This window comes from Scomber japonicus, chromosome 6 (genome assembly GCF_027409825.1).
Source record: "Scomber japonicus isolate fScoJap1 chromosome 6, fScoJap1.pri, whole genome shotgun sequence".
Lineage (NCBI taxonomy): Eukaryota > Metazoa > Chordata > Actinopteri > Scombriformes > Scombridae > Scomber > Scomber japonicus.
The window spans coordinates 11,813,675-11,834,999 of NC_070583.1; the positions used below are offsets into that span (position 1 = coordinate 11,813,675).

General features: G+C 40.0%; 1 protein-coding gene and 1 long non-coding RNA gene across 2 annotated transcripts in view; both read right to left on the reverse strand.

Moving 5' to 3' along the window:
* Positions 1-449: 449 nt before the first annotated feature.
* Positions 450-14,329, reverse strand: rap1gap2a (RAP1 GTPase activating protein 2a). The gene is made up of 20 exons (XM_053320104.1): positions 14,294-14,329; positions 10,803-10,835; positions 10,398-10,619; positions 10,185-10,288; positions 9,381-9,459; positions 8,805-8,858; positions 8,033-8,116; positions 7,842-7,942; positions 7,199-7,328; positions 6,660-6,815; positions 6,174-6,245; positions 4,790-4,876; positions 4,538-4,678; positions 3,194-3,343; positions 2,862-2,971; positions 2,636-2,734; positions 2,344-2,464; positions 1,419-1,521; positions 1,232-1,305; positions 450-1,083 (listed from the first exon to the last, which is right to left on the reverse strand). Exons 1-20 carry the CDS (start codon positions 14,309-14,311, stop codon positions 1,075-1,077), a joined length of 1,947 nt encoding a protein of 648 aa, XP_053176079.1. The 5' UTR covers positions 14,312-14,329; the 3' UTR covers positions 450-1,074.
* A 5,638-nt stretch (positions 14,330-19,967) lies between these two features.
* LOC128359781 (uncharacterized) overlaps positions 19,968-21,325 on the reverse strand; it is a 51,775-nt gene continuing 50,417 nt past the window's right edge. Inside the window, exon 3 of the long non-coding RNA XR_008321465.1 lies at positions 19,968-20,017. This is a non-coding gene — a long non-coding RNA (uncharacterized LOC128359781). The remainder of the gene's footprint in view (positions 20,018-21,325) is intronic.

The window sequence follows — 21,325 nt, forward strand, 5'->3', positions numbered from 1 at the left end:
GAGTTTCGTCCTCTCACATAGTGAAAAAGAGAGAGAGAGGGAGAGAGGGAGAGAGAGAGAGAGAGAGAGAGAGAGAGAGAGAGAGAGAGAGAGAGAGAGAGAGAGAGAGAGAGGGCTTATGATAGATTGTAAGGCGCAGCTTTGGCTAAAATAAGCTTATGGCGAAACGTGTTGGCAGTGTCTCCTACTCTGCCCCATGTGCGCTATTTTCCATGAACCAAGCACTTGAGTTCAGGGATTTGAAGTTACCCTTATGGATACAGAAATGCTATCATATGTATCGACTGACACTCAGCAAAAGTCATGTTTATAGTGCAGTGGACACAATGCAGCAGCTAGCAAGGTTACAAAAAATCAAAGATCTTCCCTAGAAAAGCGACTTTATTTGCAAAGGTTTAGATCCTACAGTGGAGACTTCCACTGTTGCTACTACTTTATGTTGCTGTGCGTTTGTGTGTCTGTGTACTGTTTTAGGCAAAGGAGGAACTGTTGCCAAATGTACCGTTCAAGGGCAAAGGCAAAGGAAAACATCCAGATGTCTGACTATGGATTTTCATGAGGACATCCTCTCCACTGAGTGCTCAGCAGTCAACTAGATAAAATGCAACAATTCGACCATATAGACATGTTACCACTCTTCTAGGTAGCCATATCATTCTACTAAACAAGATGCTTAGGCGGAGTTGAGCCCAGCCTAACACTCACAGTATCACAGCCATTCCAGGACTTTAATGTGATGTGGACAGTTGACAACTGATATGCAGCAACTTGTAACATTGCCAAAGTATTGACTGATTTCTAAAGCTAAAGGCTGGTTAAAAAGAGGCCCAAACCAACATCTCAGCTGCTTCTCCTTCTCACTATACACTCACAGTATTGTCAGTTACTTTATAGTGTGTGGTGACTCAGGTGCATTTGGGAATCTTGTCAGAATATCCTTGGCTTTAGGAAAGTGGTTCTACAGTGATTTTGTCTTGATGTTGTGGTTATTTTGTGATTTTTTCTTTTGCAGCTCCGTCAGCCTGGACTGCCTCTTTGTTGTGCAAGTCTGATTTTTCTTCCCACTTCACTAAGCTACTCAGACTGAAAGAGATAAAAAGGAACATAGAGGCAAGTTCAATGAAACAACACATGCTCAACTGTTTTGAAATGACATTACCTGCATGCTGAATTGATTCTGTTGATTTCAAGTAGTAAAATAGGCTGAGTGGCCAGGCCTGACAAGACTTACAGTTGTGGATGAGTGGCTCATTTTGTCAAATCGGAACTTCAAGTTTGATCTCGGTGACGTCCTATTTTTACCATCTGCAGAATATAGAAGGGATGGAAAGGAACGGGAGGACATGCTCATTAGAGGACAAAAAGCTGTCATCTGTGGCAGCTGTGAGACTTGGTGTAAATCTGCGTGGTTTACCTACCTGTGGGACTGCGGCACATGATGACAGGGGTACCTGATCCCTGGCTGTCAACACTGAGGGAAGGACTAAAGGCAGAGGAGGACGCTATGGAGGGGTGGCCAGCCTGAGGGGGAAGGAGGGAGTGCAGAGATGCAGACAGTTAATATGGAGGAAGAGGTGGAGGAGGAAATGGTATTCTGCTGAGGTTGTATCCTGTCAGTAAAAGTTAGAGGCACTAAATGTCAAGCAGGAAGCTGAGTGGAAAGGATGCTCTGGAGGGTAAAGGCATCATATAACACATTTTTCTTTAATTCAAAATTTCACATGCCAAAATGTTGTGGCATTGTCTTGCACTGTAGCATACTGACAATAAAGCTTCTAATTATTTGACCAGAGACTTAATTCTGAGGTTGCATACATTTTTATGGTGTAAATTCATTGTAAATACTCATTTTAAAAAAATCAAAATGTGAATGAGGAAGAAGAAAGGCATAAACTGAGGCTTTTCCTGGAATATCAATGATTTGTTTCCATCATTATTATATTCCCATGCAGTTATGACTGATCTTCAACAATGAATGTGACAATTTTAACAATACACTCCATCTGTGCAATCCCATCCCAAGTAAAATGCTGAGAGTAGGAACAATTTGACACGTTTCTCACACAAGATAAAACAAGACTGACAAGCAGAGGCATTGAACACGCGTCCAGTGAGATGAGCTGTAATCATTATAATCACTCTGCTGACATTCAACATTGTCTATTAGACAGCTCTTGATAATTACATACTATTCTCACTGTGATAGCTCACACACTTTAGTCTAACAACATCCTCACAGTCCTTTACAAATGTTTCCCCAACAGAGTAAATGGGACACGAGTTGTCGTTTTTTATGACACAATTTCTAGAAGAATGTTGAGACACAGCGTGTGTTGTACTCACTGTCTCCAGTTCTTCCAGTGCTTCCGTTTCTCCTGTGGTGCTGCTGAAGCTGCTGGTGCTGGATGAAGAACGAGAGATGTTCGGTCTGCCGCTGCTGCACTCCTTCAGCTTGAGGAATGGCCTGAGATGGAAAACAGAGCCGAACAGAGATGATGAGAAGCCGGAAATAAGATTTTAAGTAGAAGAATGTGCAAGAAATATTGATCTCCAATGACAAATTTTTTCTAAAAATTGTTGCTAACTTTCCTCAATTGGCATTTAAAGGAGTTTAGAAGAGAAATGTATGTCTCACCTCTCTTTGTTGGGGCAGATCTCAGGTGAGCTGGGATTGGATGATGTCTCTGACCTCATTTCCTGGGAATGTGGGCAGATCTCAGCAAGCTTTTGGTCACTACAGAGAAAAAAACAAAACAAACAAAAACCTTAGTGGCAGCAACAATATAAAACCTCCATCTACCTGCATGAAAACACAGACAATGCTGGTGTTTGAGGTGTAGTAGTAAGACCTGAACGCTTACCTGCGGGTGTGTTTGTCTGGGGTTTCTGTGCTGGAGTGGAGACGGGGGAAGAGTCCTGAGCGCCGTTTTACTGGACTCTTCAAGGGAGACTTGGCTGACAACACTGGAGGCTGGAGAAGATGAGGAAAACTGAAGGATGAAGTTTAAACTCTTGAATTTACTGTTAATTTCTGATTGTATGCTGCACTGGTCGACAAAAAAAGCTCTTTCTGCAGGTGTAATTTAAACTTTTTTTCAACTTTTACAACCTTTAACAACACAGATCAAGCTGGTAAAAAACAGGACACTCTAATGATGCTCTACATATCCATCTTTCCCAGCCCTTTACTCACAGTGAAGGTGCTTTTTGTGCACTCGCTGCTGCTCTGCGGCAGTCCTCCTCCACTCAGGCTTGCTGGGACACCACCTCCTACGCCGGGGCTCCTGTGGCGGTGAGACCCTACCATAGTCTCCATGGAGTGACTCCTGACACGCATGGCTCTCTGGAGGAGAGAAAAAAACAGGGAATGAGTGGACAAGTGGGATGAACACAGAAGGAAGGAAAAGTTGGTGACAGGGTTAAATATACATAGATGGACAGAAAGAGGATGAGTGTTGAAAATAAAATGAGAGGAGGGGAAAGAAGAAACTCAGGTTTAATAAGCTCAAATGGTTAATTAATGTTCTTTTTATAAAGTGTAAACAGGATTATAGATCCTATTGCACAGTACAGCCACCAGAGGGCGCAATTCTACAAGATAGAACTGAATGAGGTAAAGCTGATGAATGAACATGTGTTGTACTACTTGCATGATTATATTGACTTCTTTATTTTGGTTCATTAATAACAATCAGAGAAGCTCATTTAAAATAAGTGTAAAATAATAAATACAACACAGCTACAATAACACGTTAATATGTTTTGCTATATGCCGCAGATATGATGTTCTCATTTTTTGAAAGCATAAACACAAAACAAAACAATATCATAAAAAAATAATGTTTATTATCATGTGGTAATCCGCATCTGTATTTACAGTAGTGCAAACAGGTAATACACAGCAACTGCCAGGGCGGCAATGAGAACGGCGCCCCCTGGGACTGACTGCAGAATGTGCAAAGTAGCTGTCCGTAATGCCTGTGAAAAGTGAGAACCAAATATGTCATATCAGTCGCAGATTCATCACTCTCTCTCTATCTCTCTCTCTCTCTCACACACACACAAACACACACACACATACACACACACACACACACATACACACACAAACACACAGACACACACAGATGGAAACATACATTCTAATTGTTGTATTAACATCAATTATCGTTTAGTTGTGGACAAAACTATGTGGATAGACAGTGAGTGATGAGAAAGAGAAGATTAGACGAATGAGAGAAAACAGAAGAAAGGGATACAGAATAAAAGAAGGCCCATTTGAAGTCAAAAGTGTCCAAAAAATACATGAACACAGAACATTTGGATCAATTTTTACACAAGTAAACACATAGGCCTACACACACGTACATGCACTCAGAGCATAAGGTCAAACCACAGAGAAAAGCCAATGGTTTAGCACCTGAAATCATTTTGCCACCCTGTGACATTTAGTTGACTTTCAGTAACAAAACTTTGTGTGTTGTAATACTGCTGATTAAATGTCACATAGCTGAGAGAAGTCCAGGCTAATGTTCACCTTGAAGGACTCCAGCAGACCCCCGTGCCCCCCGTTCTCCAGCTTGTCCTCCTCTCCCGCCTGGCCCAGGCCCAGCGTAGCCTGGCTCTGTCTGTGCAGCTCGTCGTGCAGGTTGTCCAGCAGTGCAGCTCGCGTTCGTCCCTGGAATGAGTTCACACACACTAAAGTCACGCATGAAAGCACATGGATGGTGAGAACTGTGGAAAAAGGCATGCTGCGGTGTTTGAGGGCACATGTGCATGCGTGTGTTACCTCTAGTTTGGCAAATTTGTCAGATTTGTAGCAGGCGTTTTCGGCATTGATCAGCTTTGTCAGCAGGAAGTCTCGAAACTCAGGACCCTTGAGAGAGACAGAGAGAGAGAGAGAGATGATGAACAAGAGGGGTGAGGGGCAGTGACAAGGAAAGTAAAAGGTGACCTTCATCAGCACAGTTTAGATTACAGTGCTGAAGCACACTAAAACAAGACAAGAAACTGTCTGATCAGCATCAACCTCACTGGTTTAAATTCTCATCTCCCTCAAATCTTATGTATTTGTGCTTATATGCTGAAAATCATGTTTCAATAAGTACCTGAATGTTTGCACTGAGTCTGGAAGTCAGATTTCGTTTCTAATGCAGTTTTATGGGATCAATACAGGATCAATTTCTTCTTTGTAACACTATCTGATATAAGCCAACTCATTTTGGCTAAAGTCACACTGAAAGATCAGGAGGCGAGTTTTTCTTTTTATATATGCAATCAAATTTTAAACTGTTATTTGTTTTAAAAGAGCATGTTTTGATATTTATAGCTATAAACACTGTGTTGCCAGGGGTGGGGAAAAGTTATTGTTTCAGTATCTAGCATGTGCTGTAATAAATTTAAAGAAATATTCAAATTTGTAATTCTTTTCAAATAAATATTATACACTTAAAAGAATATTTCAACAATTTGGGAAATACATTTTTTTTTGCTTTCTGACAGAGAGAACTGTTCTCATATCAGCATGTTAGCTTAGCTTTGCATAAAGACTAAACACAAGAAAACCTGGCTCTGTCCAGAGGCAACTACATTTAAAAATCAAATTATATATATATATATATAAAAACTATTATTATTAAATTATAAAAGTTTTATAGGGATTATGTGTAACTTTCCACAAGAAAGTGCAACAAAGTGAATAAGCATATTTCCCAAAATGTTGAACTATTCCTTTAAAAACAAACGATCAGGTGTGTCTTGCTGTTACTCCTGTAACACAATTATAATCTTTTGTCATTTCTGTGTAGTATTTTGCATGGTGCAGTCTGTTTTTTGTTGAAAGCATAGTCTGAGAATTAATCCAAAGTATCATCTTCAGTCTCTGTCTGCAGGTCAGGTTTCCCTCCTGATTGGCTGCCGTTGGATTAAGGCAAAGTATATACCCATAGTGGATGAGTGGATCCTCTGCACATCACTTAATAATTATATTCGGGGCTTGAGGGGCATAAAGGGCAAGTGAATCATGAGTAATGTCATGAGTCATTGATATTAAAGTCAAAAAGCAGGGCTGTCTAACACCATCACATTTATGACTAATGTAGGACATGAGTCACTGCTAAAACTCAAAGATGCATTTTTCCTTTTCCTTTTCTTTTCTCTACTCTTTATCTCACCTTCTTAAAGACAGCTGGGTTTGGGAGAGGGGGTCCAAAAGGAGGTACATCCTCTCTCGCTGTAACAGACACCTGTTGACATAAAAACAAGTAATAATCGCACATTATTAGCATGTTTCAAGAGGAGGTTACAAGCTGAGAGAATGAAACAAAATCTGAAGGAAATTTGGGAACATTATGTCATTCTGAGTGATTCATCATGAACTTTGTTGTGTCTCTGCTGTTCCACTTAGTTATATGTGCGCAATATGTTTTCTGACCAGTAAATAGTAACACAATAACTATTTCAGCCCGTTTAAGCTTGTATAAAACATGGACATATAGAAATAAACACACAAAGTATCTTCTATATCATAAAACAACTAATAACTAACAAGCTATTGAAGGGAAAAACAAATGGTGAAAAAAAGCTGAAATATCTGCAGATTTGCTCATTTACAATTATTACAGAGTAGTATCATCACCACACTCTGGTCTGGTTCATACCTTGTATGTTGTGTTATCTGTACAAGGGTTCTCAACCTGCACCAGCACATAAGCATGGAGGAAGTTGGATGCGATCATGTCTGGGACAAATGGTGTGGGCTCTTCCTGGAAGACTGTTGCTACGATGTCATTTCCTATGTGTCTTTTCCTCTGGAGCTGGAGAAGCACAAGAGCAAACATGTATTAGCTATAAAACCTTTTTTTGTGTGCTTCTGTAGCAGAGGAAACTTTTAAAAGAAGATCACAATGTATAAGTCCTTTATCACACGTACACTATGAAATACAAAAGGCATTTATGTGTTTCTAGGGAGGATTTTAGAGGCTTTACATCAAATAGTGTTCCAGCTTTTGATATAACACTGAAGCTGTTTCAGCAGGAGTTAATGAAAAAGCAATTTAGCAACAAGAACAGCAAAACACATCATCAATAACTACAACTGGCCAGTTCAATACTGGTATTTTTGAGTATCCTCCCTCTGCACCTGAATCCATGGCAGCTTCAGTGTAATAATAATAAAGCCCAGATTAAAGCCTTGTACCTGCTGGACGTCTCCCTCTGTGAATGGAAGCTTGGTTGACACGTGGAACATAATCTCTCTCTGTCTGAAGACAGTGTAGACAGATTCGGAGCCCGTCTGTCCGTGGGACACATCTAGCCCACCGCGGAACCTGTCACAAAAGCAAAGCGTGCTCGTCATGTTCACTGTGGCGCCCCCCCCCTCCAAGATAAGGTTTTAATTCATGTATTTTAAATGCATTATGTTAGTTTTATAATCCCTCCAATGCCACTCAAAGTACTGTGCCATAATCTATCAGATGCAATTAAAAGAGTCAGGCAGTAATAGTCATGAGTGTAACACAATAGGAAAAAGCCTGTGAGACAATACAATACACACGGCTCTGATTACCTGTCTATGTGGCATTTTGTTGTCAAGGATATGATTCACTAAGAAGTTTATCCTGATTACACGCTGAGGCTAAAACAGCAGGATAAATTGCTTGAAGGTTATAGTAATTCTATTGCAATGCACTGCAATGGCATCTTTCTTTTAATCCTTGTGCACCCCTTTTCTCTCTTTCCCCTATTTTAATATTATGTGGTTTTGTTATGAATTTGGCCTTCTTTTTGTATGTTTAGCCATCTTTTCTTTTACTCATTTGCATTCTCCTCCAGTTTCTCACCCTTTAAAGTCCTGAAGTTCAATGTTGCCACCCAGGATGCTGAGAAACTCCTTGAAGGCTGGGGACTCTTCATTGTTCCCAAACAACTCTTCCTCTGACGTCTGAGAGGAAGAGGAACAGGAGAATACAAGGATGAGATCAGAAGGCATATTTAAAGGCAGGCTCAATTTTAGATCAATATAATTGCTCACCTGTCCAAACTTCTGGTAGACGACTCCAAATTTAAACGTGTTGTTCACCTCGTGTTCGTCGTAAGCCACTATCAACTGAGATCCCTGTGCATGAAAAAAGACAATTAGTTCGTACTTACTTCCCAACTACTTGCTGTCGTAGTTTGGAAAACATGTTTTCCTCCTAGCCATTGTGTCTCCAGGGCAGGTTTACTGGGCCCTCGTTACGCAAGGCTGACATGCGGGAAACTGTCACAGCCCTCGGCGAGGGCAGTGATCTTGTCGCAGCCTCTTGCAGACTGAGACACAGATGGTTTGTTTCCTTCCCTGAGGCATGGACTGAAAGCATGCTCCATCACAACCCTCTACTGGGCTCACAGGAGGAGAAACAGATCCGTCCTTTCCATTTTAAAAACTTGTTGTATCATCAATTGTTTTTAGAATAATGTACTCACTGAACCGGGCTTATTTTAGAGAGGTTAATGTGAGAAGAGGGAAGAGTAAGAGAAGGTTGGTGTAAGGACAGGTGGGAGAGGCTGGCTGACATTTGGCATTAAACATTAAAAGACCTAGAGCAGAATTCATGGACAGTTACTGATGATGGTCACTACAAAGTTATTGAATGTAGCTTTAGTCTTTTTTAAATTCCTCTTAGTGTTTCAACAGAAGGAGATGAAGGTAAGGAAAGGTCAACTCAAGTCAGTTTGAATGAATACATGCATAACTGGCTACATGTGCTGCAGTCAGACTGCCGATTATGAGGTCATGATGTGAGACTTGGGAATGAACTCACCCGAGGATACAGGACCGGGTTGAACTTCAGTCCTGTGGCATCATCACACAGAAGCTGACAGAAAAACAGAGTCACTGAATTTGACAGATATCATAAGAGCCATGCTGGAAATACAGTGTATCCATAGTAAGACTCAAGAGGGAAAAGCCTTTTTATACTACTTTACTCTAATACTAGTTTAAAAGTTCAAAATAATAATAATAATAATTATGGAGCACTTTTAATAACACTCAAAGATGCTTAAAATGTACATTTACAAAAGATAACAGATATTAGTATTCACATTTTACTTGCAAGTTAATATATATTCTAGCTACAGACATCATCTCAGTATCTCTAACAAATGTAACTATCACTGATCACTGAATCACACGTCAGGGTAAAGAGCTGATAAAAGTGTGGGATATAAAAGATATCATTCTTCCTCTATCTCTCTTTTATTAAAGAGTGAGTCAGCCTGCATATGTCAAACCTAGGCCTATAGCTTTTCTACATGTTTTCATTATGCAGTGTGTTTTTATGGAGTGTAGAAATGCATGTGGCAAGCCTATTTTTACACCTTGAGTTTTATCTTACCTTTGCAATCTGAGGTACACTGGGCAGCTGGTTAATGCCTGATAAAGAGATCCTGTCATGGACTGTTTTAGTCCTCGACCTGCAACAGGACATAAAGAGAAGCTGTGCTTGAGGGGTTGATATGAGATTTGTTCCAACAAATAGATTTCTCAAAATTTATGTTTCAGGTAACAGCATTTCTCACAGTTAAAAAAAGAGAAAAAACAGACAGCAGCTAAGTGATGGGCAGTTTGATACAAAATGAAATGATACTGTGATACTGGCAATTTTCAGAGGAGCAGAATTTATGTTAGTAGTATTATAAATGTCAGAGAAGAGATTATCTATCACCTGGCCACAGTTCCCTCTGCAGCCTCCGCAATAACAAAGCGCAAACATTACATTACTTGATTGTTTTTCTCGCCTGTTAATGAAAATGTCACCAACTGTGATAATGGCAGGGAAGCTGTCCACAACACCAAAAATCTGTTCAAACATATCAGAGTCAATTATGACAAAGAGCATCCAAAGCTGCGACTAAAGAGGAGGGAGGAGTAAGACCCAAACAAAGGCAGCATGCAGGTAGGTTGCAATGCTGCTTTATTATTGTTTGTATGGGAGTCATTTGGAGTATGGACCATTGCTAAAAGGAAGAAGACAAGAAAAGACAAAAGCAAATGAAGATACAAAGCGAGGAAACAAGCTAGAGAAGGAGTTAAATGTTGACTCAGTGGAATACGGTGTTGATATTTTGTTTATCATGTTATACCTAAATGCATGAAATTAAGATATTAAGCCTGACAGTGTGCTGGATGTTCACAATACCTGAGCATGATGCGTAGAAACTCCTGTCCCTCAGCTTCCTCGTGTTTTAGAGACATGATGAGGTGGCCTATGCTGCTACCAGTGCAGTAGTAGTTCATGTGTTCCTGGAAAGAGATGAGAGAAAGAGAGAAAGAGAGATTATTTAGCAGACTTTCCCTGCTAAACACACACACACACACATACACACAAACAAGCACACACACACACATTTACCTTGCCTAGGAAGTGCTTCCGGTAGGCTCGGGCTGTGCTGTTACACTCCAGGCGGTAGCTGTGCCCCCCACCAGGGCTCAATCCATCTCCTCCTTCCTCCTCCTCACAGAAACTGGACTCTGAGGAGGACGGGGTCCCAGCTGGAGCCTCCACATCCTCAATCCAGTAGCCCCCAAACTGTGGCAGGATTACTTGGGGGTATGGACCACCTTTCTCCAGGACCTTAGGAAGGAGACAAAAATGTGAATAATAAGTCTGGGGCATGCAGATTTGTAATGATAAAAGAGCAATGTGTTTCACCTTTACATGTATTCTCTATTGTTGGAAACATTCCTAGTTTGTGGTTATATATTTGAAAGGTGTAAATGTGTGATTTGAGTGATTTATGCGAGTGAGATGACTCACATCTTCTATCCGTGGGTAGGGGATATAGTCATCCTGTAAAGCAGAGGGCACACACACCATTAAAAAGACACATTTTAACATACTGTGACTGAACTTCACTGACTTTCACCACTACGACACAGCTGCAAGCAACGCCACAAACACAGGCACACGAGCTAACACAAGTTGCTATGCCACTCTCAGGTGATGATGCAACAACCTGAAATGCAAAGATTAGCAAACATCAATGAGAGCGTGTCACCCCTTGATGATGTCAGAGCCTTGAGACTGGGGTTAAGAGCTGTTACGGGCCTCTAGTTGCTTGGGCCATCTGCTAGCGTAGCACACCTCCAGTGTATGACCTCTAAATACTGCTGAGGCCTGTCTGCGGCGCTATGGACAGCCAGTCATTTATATTCTGCAGCAGTAGGAGTCAGGATACTGACAGGCCAGAAAGGATCAATTGATGGTTGGAGTTCATTCAACTTATAATCAATCAGATCAGGAGGCGATTGATTTTTTACTTTTTTTTTTGCCCCGAGAAATTTTTTTTGGAAAAGTGCTCACAAGGGTGTTATAATCTCTCAAAGGCTGAGACAAGAACAATCACGGAGCAAAACAGGAGGCATGATGAAGAAGCGATTGGGGAAAACATGCGGAGAAAAGAAGGACACCATGACATAAACTGATGAGGTGTGTATGAGTGTGTGTCTGGTGTCTCGCCACACCTTCCATCTTTTGGTCTCTTCAGCTTTGGGGACCTAATTAGTGTCCATGTGCAGCATGAGGACGGAAAAGCACAAGGGTCAAAAAGCAAGATCTGTTTCTTTTTTGATATCTTTCTTTTTTGCACATCACACACTGTCCTGCCACACAGCACTCTTGGTTTCAGCTCTCACTGTCTCTGTCACTGAGTGATTCATACATGCTAATTCACTCTCCAACACACACACACGAGCATACACATACACACACACACACGAGCATACACACAAACACAGACAATTAATATGCACACTTAGTTATCCTCCCTTTCTCCAGCTTCCAAACATTTCAAGTATTTCTTTCTTCATTTGTTACAGCGGCACTGAGGCCTTTCAGGTTGCAGTGCTTTCGTAAATACAGTATATACAGATATGAAATAGCAGTCTGGTAGACATGGAGAAAATTGGCCAATTATAGTACAGGTCCAGTGGAACAGCTTGTCTACATGATTGAAAACAGATGTAAGGAAATAAATGCACTCACACACTCCATCTAAAACCACCAACCATACCAAGAATCAGGCAACACACACACACACACACACACACACACACACACACACACACACTTCTCAGTCTAGCCTGTAATGGTCTGAGTGTATATGGATGCAGCAGCTGTTACAGTCAAAAGGGAGTCATTGTCAACAATACGAGACTGATCACAAAGGCGCTCTTAAGAGGCATCAATTTTCAGTCATCGAGAGAGATGAAGACAAGACAAAGGGAGAGGAAGGAGGGAGAGGCGGATAAAGTTAGGAGAGGAGGGGGAAAAGAAGAGGTGGGATCAAATAAAGTGACCTTCATCAGCATCATCCAGATTACAGTATTGAAGCAGCCTTTCAACACGGAGGCTTCCAAATGTTGAGTTATAGGCAGCAGAGCTCAAGAGAGAGGATCGATGCAAGCTGAGGTGCAGAAAAGATGGATGAGGGGCAGAGTTTCAGTGTGTGTATATGAGACTCTTTGATCATTAGGCTGCATTGACTGCCATGTCATCTACCTGTCACACTTTCCAAATAACTATCCTGATGTCTTCCGTCGGCCTGTCCTGCTGCAACCCCCCCCCCCCCCCCCCCCCAATCCTCTTAAATTCTGTGTCATTAGAAGGAAAATTATGATTTAAAATTCAAGTATGAGGCTGATGCTTTCTATGTTTTTCTTATTGTCAACTAAATAAATGAAAAGAACAAAACCATATAATACTATTTAAAGACTGCTTCACTATGATGAGGAGAAACATATTACAAAATTGGGTCACAAAAATATGGTTTCATTAATTAAAAAAATTGAAGTTAAGAAATTTCTTGGAACAGCTGGACACTGTAGTTTTTACCAAGCATTACTCACACAGAAATAAATACACATGTGGTGCTCTAATGAGTATTGCAACAGTGTGGTGTACAGTTTGGGATCCGCTCAGAATAAACTACAGTGTCCACATTTCAAGCCTGTGTCCTGGATATTATTTTTATATACTACCAATTTGAAGCAACAAATACATTTTCCTGCATAGTTTTTTTTTGACAAGGTAATGAGGACATATTAATGAACATAATGGCTGAGTCACAAAATGTTTACTGACACTGTGTCAACCACAGCATTGTTCCTCATGGTTGTGTTAAGACACCCGCAGCACTCGGTTAAGGTTATGGACTGATTGTGATCCTGTTTAAATACTGTAAAAGTCAATAATGTCTCGAAGCTAAATACATGACGTGTTTACTTAGTTAACATTTAAACAAAACCGCAGTCCACAGTCTTTCCATAACCTTAACCAAAATGGTTTTGTTGCTTAAACATAACCACACAGGGCACTTACAAACGGTGTCAAATTATGAGTTGCATAACTCTGGATACACAGGCAATACTTTTTAGGACAAATTTAATGTTGAATTTGGAATTTTCATTTGTTGATAATAAGAAGTATTAAACTACCCGTTAAGAGTTTTGTCTGGAGAGCCCTTCCCTTTCTTTTTTAGGTGCTGTTTTTGAGGGTGACTGCATTAAAACTACTTTCTTTTCTTTACCTCCTTCCTTTCAGTGACTGGTGAATGACATACTGAAGTGTGAGTCTGTTCAGATGTGTATAGGAGTGGTCACTCTTATCTCAACTTGAAAATTGTGATCAAGATCATTGTGAGCTATGAATCCTTTTTCCCAACAAAAAATCCTACAAAAAGCCCTTTTCTCTCGCTTCGGATCTTCCTTTAGCCACTTGTTCCCTGGACACCTTTTTTTTGTGTGCCTTTCATTTCTCCTGCCAACTCCTTTCTCCTTCTATTCTCCCTTTTATATCCCTATCTGTCCCCAGACTACCCCAAGCTGTGGCCTTGGAGGCCTGTGGAGGGCCCACTACACAGAGACAGACTTTGTTCAGAAAAAAAGAAATCAATAAATTCCACACAGAGAATAAGAAAATAGTTGTAAGCCAGTTCAGTTCATTCCAGCATGCCTATTATCCAATCTGACCCACAGCCTGAACCCAGCTGGCTGACCTACACTGATTGAGTCATCATTGTCTGTCTCATCCATGTATATGTTAACCCTGGTGGTGGCCAGAGAACAAGAGAAGAGGAGAGACACTATCTCATGAATTGAATTCATGTTTTCTATGGACATGCTGCTACTGCACATTTGTAACTATAGCTGAAAAATTCAGTCGGTGAGTTGAAACAGAAAGTAGAGAATAGACATGGTGAAATAAGGGAGTGAAACAAGAAAGAAGAAAGAAAAATAAGTGTTTCATACCTGCATTCTCTCCAGCATATCGAAGAACTCTGCAGACTGAAACAGAGACAGAGGAAGAATACAAAATATGTCATACAGGGTAAGACAAAATTAAACTTTGACTTCCACAGCCTTAAAATCTACTGACAACAAACACTGTTCAGTCAGCTCGGTTGTCAACCTAATTTGCACCTCGTGCAGGTGTTTTTTGACACTTGACACTTGACACAAATGTCTGAATTCAACTGTCTTACACTACTCAAACATTAAAATGTTGGCAGCAGATCTGACTGACCAGCTTGCTGTGTTCGGCTCTCCTCCACAGCATAAAAATAGCTGTGTCAAGAGGGCAGAGCAGTGGAGAGACTTTCCCAACAACCTCTCACACCCACATGCGCACACAATGATAAGAAACCACTTCCTCAGAAAGTCACACACACACACACATATATACACATGCGCTCACGCCAACACAAGCATCCTTAAGTGCCTTCACACATCCTTGTCCCCGGGGTCTCCACCTTGTCATATAAACAAGCTGTAAAAGTGATAATGGTTCTGCATGCTTTGTGTCTTGTGTTCCATATTGCACAGGTATGATGTGCAGAGGCAATATAATGTGTGCAGGGTGGTTTAGGCTAAATATACACACTCACTCAAAGGACAGTTCATGGCACCAAATGAAATTTCCAATCCAAAAAGAAAAAAAAAGGGGGAAGAAAATGAACAATAGCATTCTACGACAGCAGCGCTTCCTCTTTCAATGAATACTACACCGTAAATGTGATAACGGCTAAAACAACATCAGCTACTGTATAACTTTAAATGACTTCAACAGCTAATGCTACTCATACACATGTACAGGAATGTAGCATGCATATTGCAGCACATTCAATACCACCATAAAATACAAAGCAGGAGGAAACCAGGAACTAAATGACCTGCCTATGAACTATAGCTCTTTAACAAGGAAGGTCTGCTGAAGAGTTCAACTGGTGTTTTACAGCTGTTTGAATGACTATAACAGCGGTAACAACCTGTAGACTACTACATTTTGACAGCACTTATAAAAGCTAATGTTATTCTCCACGCTTGTTAGCTAACAGGTAGTTGAACATGTATAAATCTATCACTCTGTCTTCCCTGCGGACAGAGCACACAAAGCTTATCAAGGAGTTAATATTAACTAGCTGAGGTAAAGGCGTTGTAAGCCGATACGCCACTGTGGTAAGACCTGCAGAGTCAACACCAGGAAGCCAAGCTGTTTATATCTGTGAGATAGGAGCTCTAGCAGTCAACATGACCTCTCAGCCGACTGCACGTTCCCACAATGTATATGTGTGGGTGCATGTGTAAAAAGTAAAAGTGAGGGCAGCAGGAGAAAGAGAAAAGTTAATAGAAGGTTTTGTAAAAAATTAGCTTCAGATATTTGGGGTTTTTCTTTTCTCCTTTGTGAGTGGCTCACCCTCACAGACTCGTTTACCGTGACAGCTTAAAAGACTTGTCTAACACAGCAACATCATCTGTATCTCTCGTCACCCATGGCAACCAGCTGGTGCTACCACACTCTGCAGGCAGATTGGACCGGCTGCCTACATGACTGACAGGCTCACTGGCTGTTACAATTCACACATATTCATGTGAAGTCATAAACATAATCAGCTGCACATTGACAGCAATGATGCCACATCACAGGCAGGGGCAGCAACCTCCGTGTCTCATCATGTCAGCTTCAGGATTAAAGGATTGTTTTTAGAATTTAACATGAAAAACATGCATTGAGTTGAATTAAGCTGTTCTAATAGTCCTGATACTTTCTTTCTCTTTTTAATTTTTAATCTTTCATCTTCTGTTTTCAGTCTAACTATGACAAACAGACAAGAAATGAGCGGCAAGGTTAGCATTGCATCCTAGCAGTCTATATCCACAGACTCTTCTCTCCCTACCATCACACAACTCTTCCTCTGGTGTAAGGTGAAGGGTGGATGAATGAATGGATCAGCTATCAGTGCTGTGGGACACAACACCTTTATAGCATCGTTAAAGCAGAGCTCTGTCAGATTCATTACAGATACTATAACATGGCACGCTGGTTGATTTGTGCTGACACACATCTGTATTTGATACTTAAGTCAATATTGTTTTGGCCTTGTCTCTGGGTGATGAAATATTGTAGTGAAATACAGCACACGTGTGAGTACATCTGCTATAAATAGAACATGAAACTGTAGACGTTTCAGAGATGCAAACACAACAGTGTTTCTATTGTTGAGTGAAGTTGTAAAACCATCCTAAAGTAGATGTAACACACTTTGAAATAACATTCTTGAGTAGTTTTGTATGGCTACTCGACCTGCCAAATGCTTTTATCAGAGCTATAACCTCTTTATAAAAATGTATCATCACTGCTTTCTGCTTTCTGAATGTGTTTGTTCCCCTACAAGCTTTTTTTAACTCAGCATTATTAAAGTTCACAAGACCACTGACTGATACATGTGTTTATAGCTGATATCTTGCGTCATTGTAAAAAAGGAAAATGTCACGTCATTTTACACACTAACCCAACCCACAGTACAAGCTCAAACGAATCTGAACAACATTATTCTGTATTCCCAGTAACAGACTATCATGTTGAGTCAAAATGTAGACTTACCTCAACACCAACAGCTAAAACATGTGAGCACTCTCTGTCTTCCTCTTATTCTTACCTCACTTTTCTATTTAGAAAACGGACTTCCCTCTTCCTCCCTCTCTTTCTCTCTTCCCTCTCTCCCTCGCCTTTAATCTCTTTTTGTCATTTAACGCCTATAGTTTAAACAGGAAAGTCAAGTCAGGCAGCAAACTAAATCGTTTGTTAAAAGAAAACAGGTCATTCCAGTGAACATGTGTCTCAAGGAAACACACAACCCAAAACCATGTGGGCAAGATTCTCTAGGAGTATCGTTTTGTTGTGTTCTTTTTGTTTTTTGTCTCAGCTGCAGCCTCTCTGAAAGTTTACTGTTAATATTATACACAGTGTGACTCATAAAATGCAAATCAGAAAAAAAGTGTCAGACTAAATACAAAAACATATTTGCCACTGACCACTGTGAGAACTTTCATTAACAATTTGATGATTTTCTAACTTTAACATAACCGTATATGTTTAACCACCAGTTTCCTGATCTGTGACCCAAACCTTTTCAAACCTTTCAATTTGCTTCATGTTTCTATTCATGACAGGATGTTCCATCTACAGACATAATTTTGAGAACATACACTGAACATCTGCAGAGTGCAATAGCTCCAGTAATGTTCCAAGATGTGTGTGTGTGTGCGTGTGTGCGTGTGTGTGTGTGTGTGTGTGTGTGTGTGTGTGTGTGTGTATGTGTGTGTGTGTGTGTGTCTGTGTGTGCCAGGTGCACAAATTCCCCATTTCCACATCAGTGTGTCCGCCTGGCAGACATCTGTTTATAGCCACTGTATTAAAAAAGGCAAGGCCAATAACTATGTTGTGTAGCAACGACATGCAGTCTGTGTAATCAGATGCAATTTTGTTGTTGTTTTGTTTCTTTGCAATAATAAGCAGTTCATTATCTGGCAGAGCTGGAGATGACATAACCTGACATTAGAGTCACTAAGTAATAAAATATCACTTTTGTTGCATGGTTCAGCCCTGAGGTTTGAGTTATGTATTTGAGACACCATGATTAGACCAAGGCGTATTAAATTTGAGCTTATTAATGTGTAGGTTAAATGTTTTAGCAGCTAAGGCAGTGTGGTGTATTACTTAAGAATAATTTGTGGTTAGTTACACACATTTTTTTCTCTCATGCTCGAGGAGAAGTTGTAAAATCCTGTGGATGAATTTGATGTCAAATGTAATTGTGGAAATTATAAGTTTCATAACTTCTCTACCAGCGTGACATTGATGATGATCATCTGACCATTAGACCACTCTGGCTCAAAGCGAAATTGTTGGTTGCAGATTGATAATTACGAGAAATCAACCACACATGGAGAAGTAAATGACTATCTTCTGGCATGAGTTACATTCCTCTCATGTATTGTGGTCTGTTTTTTTTTTTTTTTTTTTTTTTTTATCCTGTCACGGCCCTGACCATATTTTCAGTAAATCAGCTCTTTCTGTCATTCTCACCGTGAGCAAACGTTATCCTTCTCATTTCTCTCCTCCTGTCTGTGCTATCTCCCTCTGTGTAGTCTTCAGCAGATTCAATAATGATGGCTTAGTTCAAGGTGACATACTGCAGAGAGCGGCTCCCTCTTGCTGGAGCCATCATCTATTTCTTGTATATCACTCTGGTAATCTACCTCGCTGCAAAACATACCTCTCTTTTATCATACTCGAGGAGAAATAGAAAATATCTTCAGAGGTGCTGGGTGAGTAATGAATGTCTGAAAACATCACATCTTAGAATCTGGTATAAATAGTGAAATACATTCTCTGTATGTGCAGGGCAATAATAAGTCATCATATCAATCAATGTGACAGACACTTGAGAAATTTGATTTTTTGTAGTCGGATTGATTTAATTGGGTCTCATTATTCACCTTGCTTCTGCAATTTGCAGAGTCACTTAGTTTTGGCTGGGCTTTCCTTCAATGACAGAGTTTGATTGAACGTGGCAATTTCTGATCAGGATTCCATTAGCTTAAGTTAGTAATCAATCAGTCATCACTACAGGATCATTCAATTGCCTTTCCTTTTTTTATAACACAACCTATCTTGCCTTGAGGAGACCTATCCCAAAGATTCAAAGTGGGAGTTTGTAAACTAGTAAGATAAAGACCGTGGGAAATAACTTAGGGACCTGGGCAGAAAATCCCCCCTGCAATGTCCGGGCAGGCTCTGTAGACACATCTAGTATAACATTAATAAAGAATAAAAGCAGAGTAATGACTTCAGCAGTCTTGAGAAGAAATTTACAGTCAAAATTTGAAGTGTATTTAGAGCACAGTTCAGTTCCTGCATCAGCTTTGAGTTCTTATTCCCTCTGCTGTCAGTGCCAACTCAACAGTAAAACAGATGAAAAAAGCATTACATCACCCCCAAGTCTGGAGTCCCAGCAAAGTGGAGAGTGGAGTTCACTTTATACAATGACATCATCATGTTTACTTTCTCTGGAAGCAATATTGGAAATTAATTATGGAGAGTTTAACTTAAATAGATGTTGCCATAACTTGGATAGCTTTGATAACCTTTAGCTTACATGGTGTACAAAACAGTACAAAACTAAAATGCCCAAATGCTTTAAAAATGTCATTTTATTTCAAATGCAGGTTGTCAGAGTATAAATTCAGTATAAGGTGGACAAGAAAATAGTGCCATGGATTAGTACATGTTGTGACATAAAACCCTACTGTCATGTACTGTATGAAGACCTTGCTTTGCTTTCAGTGTAGTTATGTAATGTGTCATGTTTTGAACTTTTTCTTGTAACACTTTGTCACCAAACTGCTTTGCTTGCTGAAGCAATTTCTTAATGAGGATGATCAGAATCAATAGATTTTCTAATAGGCCTGAAGGTCTAAAGGGCAAAATTAAATTAAAAAGTCAGTCAATCAATGTGTGTGTATACAGATGATCCATCAACTATACAAACATGCAAATGTGCACACATATGTGCACAAATATATGTTTGTGTGTGTGTGTAGCCTACCTTCATGCTGGGCGGTGCAGTGCGAGGTGGTGAGGGGGGACATTCTCCCAGAGGGACGTTGGAGATGTTTAACAGTTCCTGTTTCCTGGAGAGAAGAGGACCAAAAAAAAAGAAGAGAAAAGTTTGATTTATTGATGCTTATGACCTCAAAAAGTGTTCCAAATGTGATCAAAGGTCACACATCCTCATTTGTTTATGCAGGTCACTCTGCCTGTAATTTAATGAGGCTGATACACTATTTTCCCATCTTTAAAGCGTGTGTATAAAGGTCAAAGTATAACCATTATTTCCCCTCTAAAACAGTCATTATATTCCAAAAATCGCAAAAAAATCCTCTCGAGTTATGTAAGTGGGCATATGCGCTGCTTTTCATATGATAGAGTGACTGCTCCCTCCTTTTGACCACCACTCAATCTAATCCATCATTAACCATCAAACTGTGTGTAACTGCTGTGGGTGTGTCATTTTTAACAAAGGTGTGTTTCCTCAATTTCTTTACATGTCTTCCTTGCATCTAAAGTGGGAGAAACTAGACCTGAGCAAAAGAGGCAAGGATGGAAAAAATGAGAAATTGAAAGAATAAGGCAACAATTTTTATCAACAGTTACCCCTGAAGAAACTAAAATCAACCCCAGGCATGTATTGTCTGTAGAGCCATGCCCTAGTAAACTCTAAAACACTGCTGATATATATTTAAGACACACAAAGAAAATATAACACATCAAAGCTACAGTATACAGTGTTGCATTTGAAATTGATAAATCATGAGCCCTAAATGTAAAGCCAACTCAACAGCTACTGTAGTAACCTGCTAGTGTATCTAACTGCACAATAAAAACATGGCTGAAGGGGAACAACTGAGCTTCTACATAACAATAATAATAATAAAAAAAGAAGAAGCTGGAACTAACAGCAAAAACATAACATCCAGCTATAGATGAATCACATCTGGCACCAAAATATCAGCAGTGTTATACAGTAGCAACAGGTTCACATTTCATTTTAGAATTAAACTGTTTCAAGCAGCAAATGAGTAGGGAGAATTTATTTACTATAAGTTTTGTCAGTTCATGGTTGGCCTATAACATAGTTTAAAGGAGTCATACAATCCCAATGCAGTCAGTTTGTTGACTTGTTGTTCTTCTATAATCCAAAGTATCAAACTGAATACACAGTGAAGTAGGATCAGATGGATCTCTGCTATTTTAAAATGCTCACTGGAGTCTCAGGGGCTGTCGGGAAGACTTGAGAAGATCTTTGAGGCTTTTTTAAAAAACTTTTTTACTTACTTATTTACTGAGAGGCATGAGTGCACATTAATGATGCCCAATGTTAAAGGTTTCCTTGTCAGGGTGAGACAGCAGAATGATTATCTTGACCCCAGGAACTATGC

Bases quoted from the DNA above. Each gene is read 5' to 3' on its own strand.
- rap1gap2a (XM_053320104.1), bottom strand. The intron at 9,460-10,184 runs GTATTGTGAACA...GTCCTGTTGCAG, and splicing joins TTTCTACGCATCATGCTCAG to GTCGAGGACTAAAACAGTCC. The intron at 2,735-2,861 runs GTAAGCGTTCAG...TTTTCTCTGTAG, and splicing joins CCAGACAAACACACCCGCAG to TGACCAAAAGCTTGCTGAGA.